This window comes from Ostrea edulis, chromosome 7 (genome assembly GCF_947568905.1).
Source record: "Ostrea edulis chromosome 7, xbOstEdul1.1, whole genome shotgun sequence".
NCBI classification, from domain to species: Eukaryota; Metazoa; Mollusca; class Bivalvia; order Ostreida; family Ostreidae; genus Ostrea; species Ostrea edulis.
The window spans coordinates 14,887,214-14,909,917 of record NC_079170.1 but is presented as its reverse complement, the minus strand read 5'-3'; the positions used below and the strand labels follow the sequence as shown (position 1 = coordinate 14,909,917).

Sequence of the window (22,704 nt, the reverse complement as noted above, 5' to 3'; positions counted from 1 at the left end):
TCAATCCAGAAAGAGGCTGTAGACAAGGGGATCCTATATCCCCATATCTTTTCCTGTTGTGTGTAGAAATTTTGGGTATTTTAATTCGTATAAATAAAGATATAAAAGGCATAATGATAGATGAAGAAGAGTTCAAGATTTCACAATATGCAGACGATACATCACTTAATATCTCTGATGGATCACCCGAATCTATGGACGGAATACTTAAGGAATTAGACTACTTTGCAAGATTATCAGGGCTTAATTAGAATAAATTTTCAAAAATCAAAAATGATATGGATTGGTAGTAAAAAATTCTCAAAAGATGTATATCATCATTCTAGGTGGAAGTTTGAGTGGAATAACACCACTTTTGATCTTTTAGGGATTAAATTTTCATTGGATTTAAATAACATGATCAATCTGAACTATCTACCAAAATTAAATGATATAAAAAAAGTATTAAATCAATGGAAACGACGAAAATTAACTCCCATTGGTAGAGTAACTGTAATTATAAAACTCTAATTACTTGATAAAAGTCAAAGGGATCCACTACAGCTCATTTTCATATTCTAATCAAGTATTTTTTTTAAATCATGTATCGATAAAATGATAAAATCATATTGATACTGTCAATTTAAAACATTGAATGCATCAGTGTGCTCTAGCTCAGCTATACTTTGAAGATCATCCGGAATTCAAAGGTTTCGTCATGCTTACTTGGACATTTTATCTCACGTGATTTAGAATGACAGCTAATTTGTCATGTAGAAACTTATTTAAATACCTCTTAAGGAATCCACACTTACTTTTCGTATAATTAAGAAATTATAAATCATCCCCCTAACGGAAACCATTCCATATCCCTATTGTTAAACAAACGTGTGACGTGTTGAGATAAACATAACACTTACTTTTAAAGACCTGCATGTGTTTCCCATAGCTCTTGGCTATGGTCATACTGATCCACACGTAAATTTTAGTTCGCCTGTTAGTTGTATCTCGTTATTCTCGCATAGTGTGTCAAAATACTGGATCTACCTATTTTCGCTTTCTCTCACTGGAGGGCAGCACTGTTTCTTGTCAGTGGTCATGTTGGAGGCTCAATATTTTTTTGCAAGGGCCGTCTGAAAGTATTAATTTTCGCATTTAAACGAGAATTTTCAACTTTAAAAATGTTTCAAAATTGCAAAGTTCATACCTTCAATAATGCAACAAAATTTTAGAAAGCCCTAGGAAAGTTGTCATTTTTGTAATTTTTGGGCAAAATGAGCTGTATTACCTCTTTGAAGAACTGTGAGCAGTAAAATCTCAAGAAGTTAAAAAAAATCGCGAATAACAAAGAAAAGAGTGTAGTCAACAACCATGTGTAATTAACTCTCTGCATTAAGTGTGGACATTAAATTAACACATGGGTATTCTTCTACTAATCAACTAAATTTGATTTTAACATATATTATTTTCCAGATGTTTTAACAAACAAATTGGGCACAAGTTCCTAAGTCTTTATAGAATATCCTCTCCAACTCAAGAATTCAACATGAAGTGATTGGTCATTTAGAATTATTCAAGGTCTCTTGGATTTAGTAAAATGAAAGATCTCTTATTCACCATTCAAAAGTTATTAGCAAGTTGAAGTTCCAATAAAGGTTTTGCAGCTGGAGTGAATCTTTAAGGTCAAGGTCATAGTATTAAATATCATTTTATCAAAGGGTCTTATGATAAAGAATCTGATATACAAAATATGAAAGCCCCAGCTTAAATAGTTCCGGAGATATGATCTTGATGAGTTTTTTTTAAAAGTTGGTCAAATTCCAAAGCCAATGTCACAAGTAAAAACGTTGATATCTAAAAATGTTTTGTCACAAGAAATGCACACATAAAAAATGAATGACCCATCACTTACAATTTAAAAGTAATGAGCAGCAAGGTTCAAGTTTCACCTGAAGTTTTGAAATATGATACAAGTCAAACTTCAAGGTCAAGATTGCAAAGTCAAAGACAATGGTGTAAAATGAAAGGTCCTGTCAGAAGGAATCTATATACAAAATCTAAAGGCCGTACTTTAAATAGTTCAGGAGATACGGTCTAAGTTTGGGTTTCTTTAAAAAAAATCAAACGCTAAGGTTTACGTCACAAGGTTGAAATCTCTGGTAATGTCAGGAAGGTCTTTTTACATAGAATGCTGATATATGAAATATGAGAGGCATATGACTAACAATTCAAAAGTTAGTAGGAATGTTAAAGTATGGGGAAAATATGCCTCCCCCTCCCCAGCTATAGTCTCAGACATATAAAACACTTGAATCCACACACCTGCTACACTTGAAAATGATTTGTTTAAGTGAATTACTTGCACTCTCTGAACGTGTTTGCATATTAACATGACAAATCATGACCCTGCTGTTTTTTAAATGAATTTCAAAAACATTTCCCTATACATTCCCTTAAAAACTTGTGTCCATTATTGTGGTCCCCCCCCCCATCCTTCCTTGAGGACCACATTGTGAACAAACTTGAATTGAATCTTCACTAGACTACCTGGGGATGTTTGCATATTGATATGATTAATTATGACCTTCTCGTTCTTCTGAAGATTTTTTCCTTTATATCTCCATGTAAAACTTTGACCCCCTGATGAAGTCCTACCCAAACCCAGGGACGCCATGGTTTTAACAAACTTGTATCTATACTATATCAGGAAACATTTACATCAATCTCATTTTTTCTGGCCCAGTGGTTCTTGAGAAGAGTTTTAAATGACCCACCCTATTTTTACCTTTTCTTGATTATTTTCCTTTTGACCCTTCATTTGAACAAACGGTACCGCTTTGGTGATCTAGAGATTAGAGCGCACACCCCGCATGCGGAAGGCCGGGGTTCGAATCCTGGCCACAACAGACCTAAGTCTTTAAAACAGGTAGTGACAGTTCCATCGCCAAACGTTCGGCAACAGGTGTGAATGTCACGGGTCCTCAGAGATGACCTTAAAAACGGATGTCTGGTGTCACAGTAGGTGTGGCACGCTAAAGAACCCTCACTGCTCAATTGCCATAAGTGCTGACTATATGTCTAAATTTAAATGTTAAACAAGATTCAATCAATCATGTGAACAAACATGAATTCCCTTTACCTAAGGATGAATGGTACCAGTTTGATTGGAATTGGCCAAGTGGTTGTGGAGAAGAAGATGATAATGTAAACAAGAGGCCCATGGCCACATCACTCACCTGAGTCACCTTGGTCCATATCAGAAGACTTTCCATATATATTTGCATGTAAAACCGTAGTCCCTATTATGGCCCCAACCTACACCTGGAGGCCATGGTTTTTGCAAACTTGAATCTACATAATGTCAGAAAGCTTTCATGTAAATGTGAACTTCTTTGGCCCAATGGTTCTTGAGAAGAAGATTTTTAAAGATTTTTCCTATATATTTGTATGTAAAACTTTGATCCCCCCTTGTGGTCCCATCCTACCCGCAGGGGCCATGATTTGAACAAAGTTAAATCTGCGCTATGTCAGAAAGCTTTCATGTAAATCTCAGCTTTTCTGGCTCAGTGGTTCTTGGGAAGAAGATTTTTAAAGTTTTTCCCGATATATTTGTATGTAAAACTTTGATCCCCTATTGTGGCCCCATCCGACCCCCGGGGGCCAGGATTTTAACAAACTTGAATCTGCATTATGTCGGAAAGCTTTCATGTAAATCTCAGCTTTTCTGGCTCAGTGGTTCTTGAGAAGATTTTTAAAGATTTTCTCTATATATTTGTATGTAAAAATTTGATCCCTTCTTGTGGCCCCATCTGAACCCCAGGGGCCTTGGTTTTAACAAACTTGAATCTGCACTATATCAGGAAGCTTTCATGTAAATATCAGCTTTTCTGGCTCTGTGGTTCTTGAGAAGAAGATTTTCTCTATATATTTGTATGTAAAACTTTGATTCCCTTTTGTGGCTCCATCTGACTCCCGGGGATCTAGATCTTAACAAACCTTAATTTGCACTATATCAGAAAGCTTTCATATAAATCTCAGCTTTTCTGGCTCAGTGGTTGTTGAGAAGAAGATTTTTAAAGATTTTTCCTATATATTTGTATGTAAAACTTTGATCCCCTATTGTGGCCCCATCCAACCCCCGGGGGCCATGATTTTAACAAACTTATATCTGCACTATGTCAGAAAGCTTTCATGTAAATATCAGTTTTTTTGGCTCCGTGGTTCTTCAGAAGAAGATTTTTAAAGATTTTCCCTATATATTTGTATGTAAAACTTTGATCCCCTATTGTGGCCCCATCCGACCCCCGGGGGCCATGATTTTAACAAACTTGCATCTGCACTATATCACGAAGCTTTCATATAAATCTCAGCTTTTCTGGCTCAGTGGTTGTTGAGAAGATTTTTCCTATATATTTGTATGTAAAACTTTGATCCCTTATTGTGACCCCATCCAACCCCTGGGGGCCATGATTCTAACAATTTAGAATCTGCACTACCTAATAAAGCTTATTTATAAATTTCATCTTTTCTGGCCCAGTGGTTCTTGAGAAGAAGATTTTTTAATGACCCCACTCTATTTTTACCTTTTCTTGATTATCTCCCCTTAGAAGGTGGCCTTGCCCTTTATTTTAACAATTTAGAATTCCCTTTACCTCAGGATGCTTTGTGCAAACTTTGGTTGAAATTGGCCCAGTGGTTTTTGAGAAGAAGTCAAAAATATTAATAGTTTACGGACGGACGGACGCCAGGTGATCAGAAAAGCTAACTTGAGCATTTAGCTCAGGTGAGCTAAAAAGTCAATAACAACAGATAAATTTCAATTGGAAAAGCTCGCTTTGTATTATGGACATTGGCTTGGATAATTTTGTGTGTTTAGAGCACCTAACTATTACATAAGTAATACAGGGGCATCGGGTTTGATTCCCTGTCCAGTCAAACCATGGATATTGGTTTGGATAGCTCAGTGGTTAGAGCACCTGACTAGTAATACAGGGGTCTCAGGTCCAATTCCTGGTCCAGTCATATCATGGGAATGAAGGGCCTTGGATTCGATTCCCAGTTCAGCCATATCTTCTTTTCCTTCCCATTACATTGACATATCACAGACTATCCTTGACAATTCAGTTTGATTGATTACACTTTGTTTATTTTGTAGGACGGTGGAGATTTAGATAAGTGGTATGAAGTTATTGATGGTAAACAGAAGACTGTGACCTTGAATCTGAAGATCTGTGATGAAGACTGGACGTTTGGGGTCACTCTCTGTTACAGTACTATAAATCTAAGTAAGTACTCAGTAATAACGTAAGACTGAACTCTGTATCATGTTTATCTAATATATGCATTGGAAAATCAAACACAAATAAATTCACAAACAAAATAATGTTCTGTTAAACTCACAAACACAAGTACATGTTACACATCACAAACACAGGGCTGTAATTAACACAGGACTGTAATGTACACAGGTCTGTAATTAACAAGTAGATGTAATTAACAAGCTGATGTAATTAACAAATAGAAGGAATTAACACAGTTCTGTAAATTACAGTATATTGAGCTGTGTAATTAACACTAGAGCTGTGTAATTAACACTGTGTTGGTAGATGTAATTAACACTGTGTTTATAGATATTGGATTTTCTTCACTTTAGTAGTGCCCCACTCAGCCACAAAGAGGTTGTCTCTGATGTCCACACATAAACCGAATGGATACTCTAAATCACAGTGAATGTAACGGAGGAACTGTCCGTCCTGATCTAGGATGTGGATACGGTGATTGTGATATTCTGCTGTCAGGATGTGACTCTGGCTGTCTGTAGTGATGCCGAATGGATAAAATGATTGCTTGGTATTAGAGGGATGACCAGTGTATCTAAATCGGAGTTTTCCTGACTGATTGACCACCACTACTGCACTAGCTTCACAGTCAGCCACACAGATATCCAGGTTCCTGTTCTCACTGAGGTATTTATAGGAAGGACCAGATGAGTAGAGAGGACGACCCTGATCATCAAACTGAATGCTTTGTTTCTCTGTGGAGCCGGAGTAACGCACGACTTTGGATGGTTTTCTATCACCACTGTACATGGTAACCAGGAGATCGTTACCCGCGGTACAGCAGACAGAGAGAGGTCTCCACCCCTGTAGTGTGATCACGGTCTGTATCTGTTTATTCTTAATTAAGTTCACGGTGTTATTACTATTGTCAGTATAAACAAGATCTCCGTCCCGTGTCACTGCTATGTCCAGTGGTTCGTTCCCTGACTTGGTTTGTATTGATGTCAGTAGTTCACTCTGGAGGTTGAGGAGCTTCATGGTTTTGTTATTCAGACTACATGTCCAGACTTGATCTTCACTCAGACAGCTAACATTGTATAGTTCTATATACCCAGTGTCTATGGTGGCGGTGACGCGCGGCTCATCAAGCAGTGGTTTGACTGGAGGAGACGATACAGCTTCTGCTGACTTCATTGTGTCGCCATGTTCTGTGTTAAAGGATAATGGCGACATAGAACCAAACATTTCATTGAGCTGATCTTTGTTTATTTTCTGAGGAGAGAAACTCGGTAATGTAACTCGGACTGTAGGCGGTACTGTTCTAAATTCGGAATTCCTAGATTTGTAAGTAGAGGTTAAGGAGACGTCATTTGATTTTAGGATTGATTTCAAGTCGGACATGATCTGTTTGAGTTCCGCCATTTTCTGTGTGATTTCTTCTGTGTTTTTATCTAGCGCGTCCAGATGTTTAGTTTTCATCTCCGCAATGGCGGATTTCCGCTGGTTGACAATGGCGGTAATCTCCCGGTGTAAGACTTCTCCTTGTTGATCGGCGGCTGTTGTCAGTTTCCCGTAATTCGTTTCTAACTCGGCTTTCTCACTTTGGACATTAGACACCATTTTTTCATATCGGGGGTAAATTCTTGTCTCTAATTCTTCTAGATCTTTTTGTAAACTTTCTGTTTTAGCGCTGAGTTTTTCCAGAACATCTGATATATCGTGACCTTTATGTTTACCTGAAGTGACGCAAGTAGAACAGACAGGAACGTCGCATTTTTCACAGTAAATTTCACAGTGTTTGTCGGCGTGGTCTGGACATTTTGGGTAGTTAGGAGTAGACTTTCTGTGTAGAAAGGGGACGACTTTGTGTCGTTTAGACGAGTCTGAGAGATGCTTTACTGCACAGTTAACACAGAGATTTATATTACAAAGTTCACAGTGACTCTGTAGGGGGACAGTTTCACAGAGATCACACAGTAGGACTTCCTGAGCACTGCGCCGGGGATGCATTTCTGATGGCGGGATCACACGAGAAGTTTACTGTTAATTAAATAAAAACAGAATTTCATTTAAAGATTTTGACAGATTACACCAATTAGCGAAATAGAATTATAGCATGATATAAAACACAGCGGTCATTACTATAATAATAATCTAGTCTCACCTGAAAATCCAACATGGCCGCCCTGTTCTTTCGACCTTCCGTCTAGTCCTGAGAATATTAAATACCTGTGCGGCGTGTCAGCCTGTATACACTATCTACGTGTTATCGCTTGAGTAAATATATAAATTTAAAGTTTGGTCTGACCTAGTTTATGTTGGGTAGTTTTGCTAACATTTACGTCAGACGTAAATTAAGACTGCCTTTCATTAAAAAAATGGAATCTGCAAACAATGTATAGATATAACTTATTTGATTATATCCCTTTTTATATTGAACTCGGCCTTTTGTACAAATAAAATCATATCTATAGTTAAAAAACGATTAGCAATATTCATTGGAAGGGGGGGGGGGGGGTCATGCAGCAGACCCCTGTTTTTGGTACTCAATACATATTTGTGTTTTAATATACTTTTTTTCTGTTGTAGAATGAGTTGAGTGGAATAATGAACTTCCAGATGTCTATGTACACGTGTATGAATAAACTCTGTTGTACTCGCGCGTGCGAGCTTATATCCTATATAATGTGTTCGAGTTTTATTTCCTTAATATTTTCGGATTTGTTGAATTAGTGCAATGGCGGATCAAGGAATTTTTGAAAGGGGGGGTCTAGCTACCATTATTTTTGGTTTTCAATGGAAGGAGGGGTCCACTCGCAAAATGCGTTAATTGATAAAAGTCTTTTGACGAGGTGAGGAGGTGTCCATTTCCCAGACCTCCTTCTGGATCCGGCACTATAGTGAATTACAACTCCAATATTTTAAAGGTTAACCTTCCTTTTTAAATTTGAAATCAGATCTGAGTACAGCGATAACAATGGCTAGAACTGGGGGAACAAGCAAATTAATAAGACATTTTCATATATGAAAATCGTCTCAAGATCCTCCTAAGATATTATATACACAAGCAGAAGATGTAAATGGGAGGAGGGGGGTGAAGAGTAGCTAAAAGATCATGACCCCCCCCCCCCCCCGCCTTCACAATTTCATGGAACCGTCTTTGTGTTTACGCAACAATCCTCTGAGACCAAGCCGCACAAAAATTCTGTTTGATCAAAATATGTACATCATACGAAAGCCTATTAGTATCATGCAAAAAAAAAATTCATAATCTCGTAATTACGAGATAACGCGAGTTGCACAACTCGTGGAGAATTCTGGGAACGCGCTTGATACTATTCCCCTCTGTTGATTGGGGGTGGGTGTAAATGTAGTCCGGGACATATGTCCCGCGATGTCCGATTATTGATATTCGCCGATTTAACGTTTTATGTTAGTTTTTCTTTAAATATCTTACTAAATGTGTTTTAAGACAATCACCAAGTGTCTTCATTGTGAATTTAATGTATGAAAATCCCCTAATTATTTGATAAATGACTTTTATTTATTCATTTGGGTGTTAAAGTAGTCCCGAAAATATTACGAAGAAAACGCATTTCTGGTTTTTGTTTTCGCCTTGTTTATGCACAAAACATTTATAACCTCTACGTATTGTGTCCTGTTGATAATCATAAGACACCCTTATTTCTAGTTATTTTGTCTGATTAAACAAATTAATCTGATAAACGGTTTTTAAACCCATTTTTCCTTCGGGACATCGCAGCTAATTGGGATATTAATTTAAAAACCGGACTGAGATGAAAACATTAAATCCGCATTCAGGTAAGGGCTGGTAATAAGGCGGTATTTATCATTAATATTTATAATATAATATATCACTTCGTTACAAACTCAAAATAATATAGCAACAATGCTAATGTACATGTATTTCATAGAAGTTAAATGTAATGTAATTTATATATAATATCGTGGAAGGATCAATAATTGAACAGCTATTGCATGGGGGTTGTTGGCCGTAAGTTAATAAGACATGTAAAGAATGTCTAATTTAATTACGTTGTCCAGTTCTTGCTACATATAACTGGAAAATCAACAAGCATATTGTTTACACCTTTTAATTTTCAATATTGGTGGGGGGGAATTCGGCACCCAATGCCGTTAAAGAATTTGGCCATTCAATTTCAATGCTCACCATTTTCATATGTGTGTATCTGCATTATTGGGAGTTGAACTATGTTCAATCTCCCTGGGTCATCACGCACTTTTCTGCGCAGTAATTTGTATTGATTTGTATAGTGGTCGTCAGCGGGGGTTCTGTGTCAGCTGATTTACTCCTAGGTAAATCAACATAAACTTTTATAAACATCCGCCATTAAATAATCCATGTAACTTTTCTGAATTAATCTAATTTTGATAATTGACATGTAAATAAATGCAATGATATTGTATTCAAATCAATTTGAATACAAGATTTCGATCAAATTGATACTGATATACATAGAAAAATAAAAGATAAGGTTGAAAATTGTCGTTTACAGCGCAGCGTCACCTATAAACATTGATAGGGAAACGAACGACAACTGCACAAAAACCCTATTGACACCGTGGCGCGAAATATCGAATATGGTGCGAAACCTCAGAAAATTTACAAGAAATAACTCTACAACATTGTGTATGTGTATATATTTGGTTTTTTTTTAATGTGATATAAAAAATGCTTGATGTTATATGTAGATTGAATTAAAACACGTCATTCCCAGTCAACAACTTTCGATTGGGATCGGAATACGAAATAAAATTTCTTATATCCGGTGGAAAAGTGAAACTGCTTCATGCTTCAAGTTATTGCACGTTACACATTAGAGAACTGTTCCTTTTAATAAAGAAAGTCACAAAATAGATACAAAATGAGTGTACCTTATTGATTACTGTTACCGAGCTTTCGTCGACTACAATCTCGAAATGGCGTGTTTCGCTGCGCTTGATGACGGTAAGGTCCACATTTTCTACGTGAGTAGTGTGATATTTGTTTATGAATTTTTTGCGCATACATGGTATGTCTCGACTAGGAATAATGGAAACTTTCTCACCTATTTATGTAAAGACATATTAATCTCTATTTTTAAAAATGTAGAACACTTTTATCAAATGACAATGTTTGAAAACGCTTAGAGCCCCGATGTCAGAATTTCCTTTTCCAAGACATCAATATGTCAAATTCATTATCCTTTTTGAATAGTATGTACCATATTTTGTACCAGTTATCCATTTTGAATCCCCTATTACAATGGGATTTTGCTGCACTCTGTAATGTTTGAGTGGATGTCATGAGTGTGTGTCAAACAGAAATTTTAAGAGCATGGGATAAGGTGCTGCCATGTATTACTTCACTATCAAAGTTTAACCCAGTTGCCACAATGTTGAATTTATGCTGCAAAAAGGATTGGAAATTGCTCTGGTCAAAACACATTGTTTATTTGTCTACAGATGAAAGAGACATGAGGATTCTCCCTCACAAACTGAAAAAAAAAAAATAGTTATGGATCTTGTACATGTATAGTTTATTAATCACTATCGATTTCCAGCATCACAAGTTTGATTCCAATATATGCTTTCCATACTGTCAGGTTCATTCACCCCCTGTTTGAGCCACAGTATAATATCCCAAATACCTTGGCAATAAATAACATTATTTGACCAGTGTTTCATTTTTAGCGGAGTTGCGATGAAGTCGAACTCGGCTTATGATCTGATGAAGTGCCTTTGGGCGGGCAGGCGGGCACGCATCAACATTTCATTTCCGCACCATAGCTCTTGAGCAAATTATAGGATCTCATTCAAACTTAGATGGACTGTCACCCTCAGTAAGATGAGGAAGCCTATCGATTCAAGTTTGTAGAAAATGGAGGACCATGCTCCATCCAAAGGGGAGGTAATAAAAAAAATAGGGTGGAGTCATTTAAAAATCTTCTCAAGAACCGCTAAGCCAGAAAAGTTGAAATTTATGTAAATGCTTCCTGACATAGTGTAGATTCAAGTTGTTCAGATTATGGCACCACGGAGTAAGATGGGACCACAATAGTGGATGAAAAATGGTGGAGTCATATTAAAGGATCAAAAGCATTACATAGTGATAAATAGGGAAAATCTTCTCTTTTTGTAAAATGATGAACCTTGAGTAAAGGCAATTGTATAGCTACGACACAGCTTTTTTTTTTTTTTTACTTGCGTGACCTATTGCTATTGGTTGTCGTCGTGCGTTGTGTGTTGTCCGTCATGCGTTAACAATGGAACATTTTTAACTTCTTGATAACTGCCTGTCCAATTCTTTTCACATTTAGTATGAAGCATATTTAGGACAAGGCGGACATAAATTTTAAATTTCAGGACCCCAGCACCCCTGGGGCTTTAGGGGTGGGCCAAAGACTGCACAGAATTGACCACTTTCCAAAAATCTTCTCAAGAACCGCACATGTGTAAGAAAAACTAAATGTGTAAAACACTTAAATAACATCTTCTTTAGTGCTATTCATACTAAATTGAAAGTATAAATAGATATTTAAAAAGAACAGGTAGTCCTTTACCAATATTGCGAATTTGATGATCCCAGGAGTAGGGGTTTTTGGTATGAGGGTGGGGCCAAAGTGGTCAGTTATTAAATGGTGAACAATATACATTTTTAACTGCTCCTTGATAACTATCATTCCAATTCTTTTCAAATTTGGTATGAAACATATTTGGAACAAAGGGACCATAAATTGTAAATTTCAGGATTCCTGCACCCCTGGGGCCTTAGGGGCTGGGCAAAAACTGCCCAAAATTGACCAATTTTCAAAAAATCTTCTTCTCAAGAACTTCACACATGTAAGAAAACCTAAATGCATAGTGATGTAGAGCAGGAAAGTCTCTACCAAAATTATACATTTCATGATCCTTGGGGTAGGGGTTCTGACCCCATGGCGGGACCAAACTTGGTATATAGTGTTTATGTGAAAAACATTTAAATAACATCATCTTTAGTGCTATTGATACTAAATTGAAACTAAATGGATAGAGCAGGCAGTCCTTCACTAAAATTGTAAATTTGATGATCCCCAGAGTAGGGGTTCTGACCCCAAGGTGGACCAAACTTAGTATATATGTATACTATTTATGTGTAAGTTGGTTGTTACTGTATAAAATCTAAATGCATACTTAGGAATAGCAGAAAAGGATGTACAAAAAATTGTGAATCTTAAAACCCAGGGTTATGACTTTAGCATGGGTCCAAATTAGTCAAAGCTTTTGATGTTTTAATGTTAATACACCTATTATTTAAAGCCTTTCATCAGTGAATGCACTTTTGAGGGCAGTGACGTTTTCAGAACATGTCTTTTTTTAAACTGTTGCTGAACATTAGAATTTAGCTTAGATTTTCAGAACAGGAATTTGTTTCTAGATTTCATGGCCTGTGAGAGTAGTGTCAATACTTTTTCACTAGTATTCAGGTGACCAAAAAGACCTGTGGGCCTACCAAATACCTGGACTACTAATGCTTATAGACTTTGATAAGGCTTTTGATACTATCTCATGGAATTTATATCTGACACACTTGATTTTTTTAACTTTGGAACCTCAATCAAAAACTGGATAGAGACTTTTTATAGTAATATTAAATCCTGTGTCATACAGAATGGAATTATATCTAATTATATCAATCCAGAAAGAGGCTGTAGACAAGGGGATCCTATATCCCCATATCTTTTCCTGTTGTGTGTAGAAATTTTGGGTATTTTAATTCGTATAAATAAAGATATAAAAGGCATAATGATAGATGGAGAAGAGTTCAAGATTTCACAATATACAGACGATACATCACTTATCTCTGATGGATCACCCGAATCTATGGACGGAATACTTAAGGAATTAGACTACTTTGCAAGATTATCAGGGCTTAATTAGAATAAATTTAAAAAAAACAAAAATGATATGGATTGGTAGTAAAAAATTCCCAAGGGATGTATATCATCATTCTAGGTGGAAGTTTGAGGAGAATAACACCACTTTTGATCTTTTAGGGATTAAATTTTCATTGGATTTAAATAACATGATCAATCTGAACTATCTACCAAAATTAAATGATATAAAAAAAGTATTAAATCAATGGAAACGACGAAAATTAACTCCCATTGGTAGAGTAACTGTAATTATAAAACTCTAATTACTTGATAAAAGTCAAAGGGATCCACTACAGCTCATTTTCATATTCTAATCAAGTATTTTTTTTAAATCATGTATCAATAAAATGATAAAATCATATTGATACTGTCAATTTATAACATTGAATGCATCAGTGTGCTCTAGCTCAGCTATGCTTTGAAGATCATCCGGAATTCAAAGGTTTCGTCATGCTTACTTGGACATTTTATCTCACGTGATTTAGAATGACAGCTAATTTGTCATGACATTGTAGAAACTTATTTAAATACCCCTTAAGGAATCCACACTTACTTTTCATATAATAAAGAAATTATAAATCATCCCCCTAACGGAAACCATTCCATATCCCTATTGTTAAACAAACACATGACGTGTTTGAGATAAACATAACACTTACTTTTAAAGACCTGCATGTGTTTCCCATAGCTCTTGGTTACGGTCATACTGATCCACACATAAATTTTAGTTCGTGTGTTAGTTGTATCTCGCTATTCTCGCATAGTGTGTCAAAATACTGGATCTACCTATTTTCGCTTTCTCTCACTGGAGGGCAGCACTATTCCTGGTCAGTGGTCATGCGTCTGAACATTATTGTTGGAGGCTCAATATTTTTTTGCAAGGGCCGTCTGAAAGTATTAATTTTCGCATTTAAACGAGAATTTTCAACTTTAGAAATGTTTCAAAATTGCAAAGTTCATACCTTCAATAATGCAACAAAATTTTAGAAAGCTCTAGGAAAGTTGTCATTTTGTGATTTTTGGGCAAAATGAGCTGTATTATCTCTTTGAAGAGTAGTAAAATCTCAAGAAGTTGAAAATCACGAATAACAAAGAAAAGACTGTAGTCAACAACCATGTGTAATTAACTCTCTGCATCAAATGTGGACATTTTATTAACACAGGGTATTCTTCTACTGAATCAACTAAATTTGATTTAACATATATTATTTTCCAGATGTTTTAACAAAAAATTGGGCACAAGTTCCTAAATCTTAAAATATCCTCTCCAACTCAAGAATTCAACGTGAAGTGATTGGTCAAATAGAATTGTACAAGGTCTCTGGGATTTAGTAAAATGATTCACCATTCAAAAGTTATCAGCAAGTTGAAGTTCCAATAAAGGTTTTGCTGCTGGAGTGCATCTTTAAGGTCAAGGTCATAGTATTAAATATCATTTTATCAAAGGGTCTTGTGATAAAGAATCTGATATACAAAATATGAAAGCCCTAGCTTAGATAGTTCCGGAGATATGACCTTGATGAGTTTTTTTTAAAAGTTGGTCAAACTCCAAAGCCAATGGCACACTTAGTAAAAACTTTGATAGCTAAAAATGTTTTGTCACAAGAAATGCACACATAAAATATGAATGACCCATCACTTACAATTTAAAAGTAATGAGCAGCAAGGTTCAAGTTTTACCTGAAGTTTTGAAATATGATACAAGTCAAACTTCAAGATCAAAATTGCAAAGACAATGGTGTAAAATGAATGGTTCTGTCAGAAGGAATCTATATACAAAATCTAAAGGCCATACTTTAAATAGTTCAGGAGATACTGTCTAAGTTTGGGTTTCTTTAAAAATAATCAAAGGCTAAGGTTTACGTCACAAGGTTGAAATCTCTGGTAATGTCAGGAAGGTCTTTTTACATAGAATGCTGATATATGAAGTATGAGAGACATATGACTCACAATTCAAAAGTTAGTAGCAGTGTTAAAGTAGGGGGAAGATATACAGAACAGGACAATATGCCTCCCCCTCCCCAGCTATAGTCGCAGGGGTATAAAACACTTGACTCCGCACACCTGCTACACTTGAAAATGATTTGTTTAAGTGAATTATCTGCACTATTTAAACGTGTTTAAACGTGTCTAGGGAGGTGCCGTTGACCACCCCTGGTTGTGCAGGTTGTCCTGCCAGGGGCGAAAAGAACCTGGGTTGTGTGCATCTTTGAGGGCAAAGACAATTTAAGGAGGGGAGGAATGTAGTAATTAGGGCTATAAGGACCGTGGATATTGGCCTGGATAGCTCAGTGGTTAGAACACCTGACTAGTAATGCAGGGGTCCCGGGTTCGATTCCCGGTCCAGCCAAAGATTTTCTACTCTCTCCTCTATATACTACATTTGGAAACTAATTGTCGCAGGGTCGCTGTTTTGTTGCAAACAACACAAAACTGGGTCGGTCTCAGACAATTATTTTATTATGCCCCCCTTTGAAAAAGAGGGGGCATATTGTTTTGCACCTGTCGGTCGGTTGGTCGGTCTGTAGACTATGTGTTGTCCGCTCAATATCTTGAGAACTTGATGATAATGATATTTCATATGTGGATTAGTTATGAGTAGAAGAGGATCCCTATTGTTTTTCAGGTCAAAGGTCAAGGGTCAATCTACTCTGGACATAGGAATATAATGTCCGCTCAATATTTTGAGAACCCTTTGCTTGAAAGACATCAAACTTGGCACACTGGTATATCCTAAAAAGTAGATGACCCCTATTGATTTTGAGGTCATATGGTCAAAGGTCAAGGGTCAAACTGGGCATAGGAATATACTGACCATTCAATATCTAGAGAACCCTTTGCTTGACAGACATCAAACTTGATACACTGGTACATCTTCAGGAGAAGATGACCCCTTTTGATTTTGAGATCACATGGTCAAAGGTCAAGGGTCAAACTTGACATGGGAATATACTGTCTACTCAGTATCTTGAGAACCCTTTTCTTGACAGACATCAAACTTCAGGGCTTGAAGCTAACTTTTTATGTCACCAGTCCAGCCGGACTGATGGGGTATAATTTTAACCAGTCCGCAGAAAAAATTACCAGTCCAACAGAGTTTTCCAGAAATAATCAAATATATTTTGTTGATATCATTAAAATGAAATTTAACTCATTATGCCTTAGACAATATTGTAACACTTAAATATGGAATTTATATTTACGAATCAGATTCGTCCGGTTGATTAAACAGATGGAAGCATGCCAAATGTGTATGAAATTTCATATTAAGTATATTTTCCAAAATGATGCTTTAGAAAAGTAACCAGTCCCATCAGACTGACTAAAACAAATGTCAGTCAGTCCGCCAGACTTTTAGCCAGTCACAGACTGACGGACATATGTTAATTTCGAGCCCTGAACTTGGTACACTGATACGACTTCAGGAGAAGACGACCACTATTGATTTTGAGGTCACATGGTCAAAGGTCAAGGGTCAAACTTGACATGGGAATATACTGTCTGCTCAGTATCTTGAGAACACTTTTCTTGACAGACATCAAACTTGGTACACTGATACGACTTCAGGAGAAGATGACACTTATTGATTTTGAGGTCGCGTGGTCAAAGGTCAAGGTTTAAACTGTACATAGGAATATACTGTCCGCTCAGTATCTTGAGAACCCTTTGCTTGACAGACATCAAACTTGGTACACTGGTACATCTTCAGGAGAAGATGACTACTAATTATTTTAAGGTCACATGGTCAAAAGTCAAGGGTCAAATTGGACATAGGAATATACTGTCCGTTCAATATCTTGAGAACCCTTTGCTTGACAGACATCAAACTTGGTACACTGGTACATCTTCAGGAGTTGATGACCCCTATTGATTTTTAGGTCACATGGTCAATCCACTCTTGACATAGGAAGATAATGTCTGCTCAATATTTTTAATTGATGATACTACTCTCAATTAAATGATGTGTGTGTGTATAACCCTTTTCAATTTTGCTCCATAGGGGAGGGGGGGGGGGGCATATGTGTTTTACAAACATCTCTTATTTCAATAGAAGGGAAAAAAACCTAGAAAAAATATGAAAACATACTCACAAACATGCACACAAGACAATAGACATACATAAAACACAAGACGTAAACTAAAAGACATTTAAACATTTACGATAAACGATAATATTAATACGACTGCCAGTATAATTAGATATATTTAACAAGTAAATGAATTACAAGATAAATGTAAATCTTACCAGGCATCCAGTATTATAAATGAAAAATATTTAAGTTACATCAAGTGAATCGATATTTTAGCAAGACTGTCCAATATAACCGTATTGGTACAAGGCTTAGAGTGGGGATTTTGGCGGGGTTTCTAACTTTATTTAGTGCACGGGTTAGTAACACATGCATAATTAATTAGTATTCGGTAAAATCCATTGGTCCGCAGTATTATGAACTCAGACCACTAGTCAGTCAAATGTAAAGTTGAACTAAAAATAGAAATAACTAGACACGATCTCGTTGCGAGCAACGAGTAGGTCTTCCGTCCGATTTGTTGATGCACTCGGAGTTAAAAAAAAAAAAAAAGACAAATGAGTCCCAATTTAGTTTCCGACTTTAAGACACTTTAGATATAATAAATTTTTCATATCATAAGCTTCTGAAGCAAAGTTGCGGTGAAATTCGTTTGAAATTCGATTCTCCAGGCGAGCCATAAGGCCCGCGGGCCTATTTCTTGATGTCATTTGTTAGCCCTCTATAGACTCAACAACTTTAGTTCTATATGTCTTTACAAAATATTTACCTGTAAAAAGTTATTGAGATCGACCGATATCGACAAAAAATCGACTCTACAGGCGAGCCATTAGGACCATAGGCCTATTTCTTGATATCAAACGATAGATCTCGATAAACTGAACAACTTTTGTTCAATATGTCCTTACAAAATATTTACCAGTTACAAGTTTTTGAAATCGACTGATATCGACAAAAATCGACTCTACAGGCGAGCCATGAGGCCCACAGACCCATTTTTTGATATTGATCGATAGGTTATGACACATTGAAGAACTTTTGTTCAATAATGCTTTTCAAAAAATATGTCGTTTTAAAGATATGAGGCGTCAAATATTTACGATTTTGGCCCTTAAAGTCTCTAATTACGTAACATATGACCTACTTTTTGATTTGATAAGATCAAGCTCGTTGAGATGAACATTTCCGCTTCTACAACTTATTATAAAATATTAATAGTTTCTGAGATATTCTCAAACACATTTGGACCCTTCTGAACCCCTAATTTAAAGGGCCAGCCCGTTTTGCTTGATATCGTAAGAAAGGCCTTGTCATTTTAAACATTTTTTGCTCAACAAGTATTTAGAAATTCTTTACCGTTCTCGAGTTATCTCTACAAGAAATATTTAGGGGCCAAACTGTAACTCCCTAACGGGGCCACATAGAGAAAAAACGAAATGTACATATTGTTTAGATTATCATTCTGAACAACTTTTGTTCAATAATGCTTTTCAAAATATTTGTCGTTTTCAAGATATGAGGCGTCAATTATTTATGATTTTGGCCCTTAAAATCCCTTATTACGTAACATATGACCTACTTTTTGATTTGATAAGAACAAGCTCGTTTAGATGAACATTTCCGCTTCAATGACTTATTACAAAATATTAATAGTTTCTGAGATATTCTCATAAACCTTTGGACCCTTCTGGGCCCCTAATTTAAAGGGTCAGCCCCTTTTGCTTGATATCGTAAGAAAGGTCATGACATTTCAAACATTTTTTGTTCAACAAGTATTTAGAAATTCTTTACCGTTCTCGAGTTATTTCTAGAAGTAATTTTTAGGATCCAAACTGTAGCTCCCTAACGGGGCCACATAGGGTAAAAACGAAATATGCATATTGTTCAGATCATCATTCTGAACAACTTTTGTTCTTTATTGCTTTTCAAAATATTTGTCGTTTTCGAGATACAAGGGGTAAAAAATTTATGGTTTTGGCCCTTAAAATCCCTTATTACGTAACATATGACCTAAATTTTTATATGAATAGATTTGTATTGTTGAGATGAACATTTTTTGTTCTTTGACTTATACCAAAATATTAACGATTTTTGAGATATTTGATCTAGATTTTGAGCCCTTCTAGATCCCTAATTTAAGGGGCTAGCCCCTAAATCTTGATATTTTCGAAAAGATCTCGTAAATGTGCACAACTTTTGTTCTACATGTCTTAACAAAATATTTGCAAGAAAAAAGATATTGGAGATCAAAGGTCAAAAATCGCCGAAATCGGCGAAAAATTTTGGCATCCATTTTTTCAGGTCCAGGCGAGCCTTTAGGCAAATCGCCTCCGGTAAAATCGAATCCCCCACAAATCTTCTAAAATGTTTACTCTATCTTGTGTAGAAATTTCAAGACTCTAGCTTCAAAACTAACGGAGGAGATGTGTGGACAACAAGGCCCTTCAAAAAGTCACTAAAAGAGAGATAACTCCTGACCGGAAGTGACGTCAAGCACGAAATTTTGCAAGCAAAGTCTCGTCACCAAAAGACATCTTTCCTGAAAATTTCGTGAAAATCGATCGAGAAATGGCTGAGAAAAACGCGTGTACTACCAAGGAAAATAATAATAACTAGACACGATCTCGTTGCGAGCAACGAGTAGGTCTTCCGTCCGATTTGTTGATGCACTCGGAGTTAAAAAAAAAAAAAAGAAAAAGACAAATTAGTCCCAATTTAATTTCCGACTTTAAGACACTTTAGATATAATCAATTTTTCATATCATAAGCTTCTGAAGCAAAGTTGCGGTGAAATTCGTTTGAAATTCAACTCTCCAGGCGAGCCATAAGGCCCGCGGGCCTATTTCTTGATGTCATTTGTTAGCCCTCTATAGACTCAACAACTTTAGTTCTATATGTCTTTACAAAATATTTACCTGTAAAAAGTTATTGAGATCGACCGATATCGACAAAAAATCGACTCTACAGGCGAGCCATTAGGACCATAGGCCTATTTCTTGATATCAATCGATAGATCTCGATAAACTGAACAACTTTTGTTCAATATGTCCTTACAAAATATTTACCAGTTACAAGTTTTTGAAATCGACTGATATCGACAAAAATCGACTCTACAGGCGAGCCATGAGGCCGACAGACCCATTTTTTGATATTGATCGATAGGTTATGACACATTGAAGAACTTTTGTTCAATAATGCTTTTCAAAAAATATGTCGTTTTAAAGATATGAGGCGTCAAATATTTACGATTTTGGCCCTTAAAATCTCTAATTACGTAACATATGACCTACTTTTTGATTTGATAAGATCAAGCTCGTTGAGATGAACATGTCCGCTACTACAACTTATTATAAAATATTAATAGTTTCTGAGATATTCTCAAACACATTTGGACCCTTCTGAACCCCTAATTTAAAGGGCCAGCCCGTTTTGCTTGATATCGTAAGAAAGGCCTTGTCATTTTAAACATTTTTTGCTCAACAAGTATTTAGAAATTCTTTACCGTTCTCGAGTTATCTCTACAAGAAATATTTAGGGGCCAAACTGTAACTCCCTAACGGGGCCACATAGGGAAAAAACGAAATGTACATATTGTTTAGAGTATCATTCTGAACAACTTTTGTTCAATAATGCTTTTCAAAATATTTGTCGTTTTCAAGATATGAGGCGTCAATTATTTATGATTTTGGCCCTTAAAATCCCTTATTACGTAACATATGACCTACTTTTTGATTTGATAAGAACAAGCTCGTTTAGATGAACATTTCCGCTTCAATGACTTATTACAAAATATTAATAGTTTCTGAGATATTCTCATAAACCTTTGGACCCTTCTGGGCCCCTAATTTAAAGGGTCAGCCCCTTTTCCTTGAAATCGTAAGAAAGGTCATGACATTTCAAACATTTTTTGTTCAACAAGTATTTAGAAATTCTTTACCGTTCTCGAGTTATTTCTAGAAGTAATTTTTAGGGGCCAAACTGTAGCTCCCTAACGGGGCCACATAGGGGAAAAACGGAATATGCATATTGTTCAGATCATCATTCTGAACAACTTTTGTTTTTTATTGCTTTTCAAAATATTTGTCGTTTTCGAGATACAAGGGGTAAAAAATTTATGGTTTTGGCCCTTAAAATCCCTTATTACGTAGCATATGACCTAAATTTTTATATGAATAGATTTGGATTGTTGAGATGAACATTTTTTGTTCTTTGACTTATACCAAAATATTAACGATTTTTGAGATATTTGATCTAGACTTTGAGCCCTTCTAGATCCCTAATTTAAGGGGCTAGCCCCTAAATCTTGATATTTTCGAAAAGATCTCGTAAATGTGCACAACTTTTGTTCTACATGTCTTAACAAAATATTTGCAAGAAAAAAGATATTGGAGATCAAAGGTCAAAAATCGCCGAAATCGGCGAAAAATTTTGGCATCCATTTTTTCAGGTCCAGGCGAGCCTTTAGGCAAATCGCCTCCGGTAAAATCGAATCCCCCACAAATCTTCTAAAATGTTTACTCTATCTTGTGTAGAAATTTCAAGACTCTAGCTTCAAAACTGACGGAGGAGATGTGTGGACAACAAGGCCCTTCAAAAAGTCACTAAAAGAGAGATAACTCCTGACCGGAAGTGACGTCAAGCACGAAATTTTGCAAGCAAAGTCTCGTCACCAAAAGACATCTTTCCTGAAAATTTCGTGAAAATCGATCGAGAAATGGCTGAGAAAAACGCGTGTACTACCAAGGAAAATAATAATAATAATAATAATAATAAAAATAATAATAATAATGAAGAAGAAGAACGCGAACAATAATAGTAAGGTCTTCCGCAGGAGACGGAAGACCTTAATTACCACCTGTACAATACAAAACGTTCACACCGACTCTCGCATACTTGAAAAACCAGATTGTATTCAATTGGCTATGCGCGCCAATATGAATACTGATATAATCATAGCGCATAAATATATTTTAAATAAATTGCAACTCTGACATTAACATGACTAATCATGACCTTGCTGTTTTATAGATGAATTTCAAAAACATTTCCCTACACATTCCCTTAAAAACTTGTGTCCATTATTGTGGTTCACCGCCGAGGTCTAAATTTAAATGTTAAACAAGATGCAATCAATCATGTGAACAAACATGGATTCCCTTTACCTAAGGATGAATGGTACCAGTTTTGATTGGATTTGGCCAAGTGGTTGTGGAGAAGAAGATGATAATGTAAAAAGTCAATAACAACAGATAAATTTCAATTGGAAAAGCTCACTTTGTATTGTGGACATTGGCCTGGATAGTTTTGTGTGTTTAGAGCACCTGACTATTACATATGTAATACAGGGGTATCGGGTTTGATTCCCGGTCCAGTCAAACCATAGATATTGTTTTGGATAGCTCAGTGGTTAGAGCATCTGCCTATTACATATGTAATACAGGAGTATCGGGTTTGATTCCCTGTCCAGTCAAACCATGG

General features: G+C 36.1%; 1 protein-coding gene and 1 long non-coding RNA gene across 2 annotated transcripts; one reads left to right on the top strand and one right to left on the bottom strand.

Moving 5' to 3' along the window:
* Window positions 1–5,294: 5,294 nt before the first annotated feature.
* On the bottom strand, window positions 5,295–7,502 carry LOC130047834 (uncharacterized). The gene is made up of 2 exons (XM_056143440.1): window positions 7,423–7,502; window positions 5,295–7,298 (listed from the first exon to the last, which is right to left on the bottom strand). Exon 2 carries the CDS (start codon window positions 7,266–7,268, stop codon window positions 5,604–5,606), a length of 1,665 nt encoding a protein of 554 aa, XP_055999415.1. The 5' UTR covers window positions 7,269–7,298; window positions 7,423–7,502; the 3' UTR covers window positions 5,295–5,603.
* Window positions 6,759–7,939, top strand: LOC130047835 (uncharacterized). Its single transcript, XR_008796664.1, has 2 exons — window positions 6,759–6,893; window positions 7,848–7,939. It is a non-coding gene; the product is annotated as an uncharacterized LOC130047835 (long non-coding RNA).
* The last annotated feature ends 14,765 nt before the right edge of the window (window positions 7,940–22,704 follow it).

Excerpts from the sequence above, each read along its gene's own strand:
- LOC130047834 (XM_056143440.1), bottom strand. The coding sequence starts at position 7,268 with ATGCATCCCCGGCGCAGTGCTCAGGAAGTCCTACTGTGTGATCTCTGT.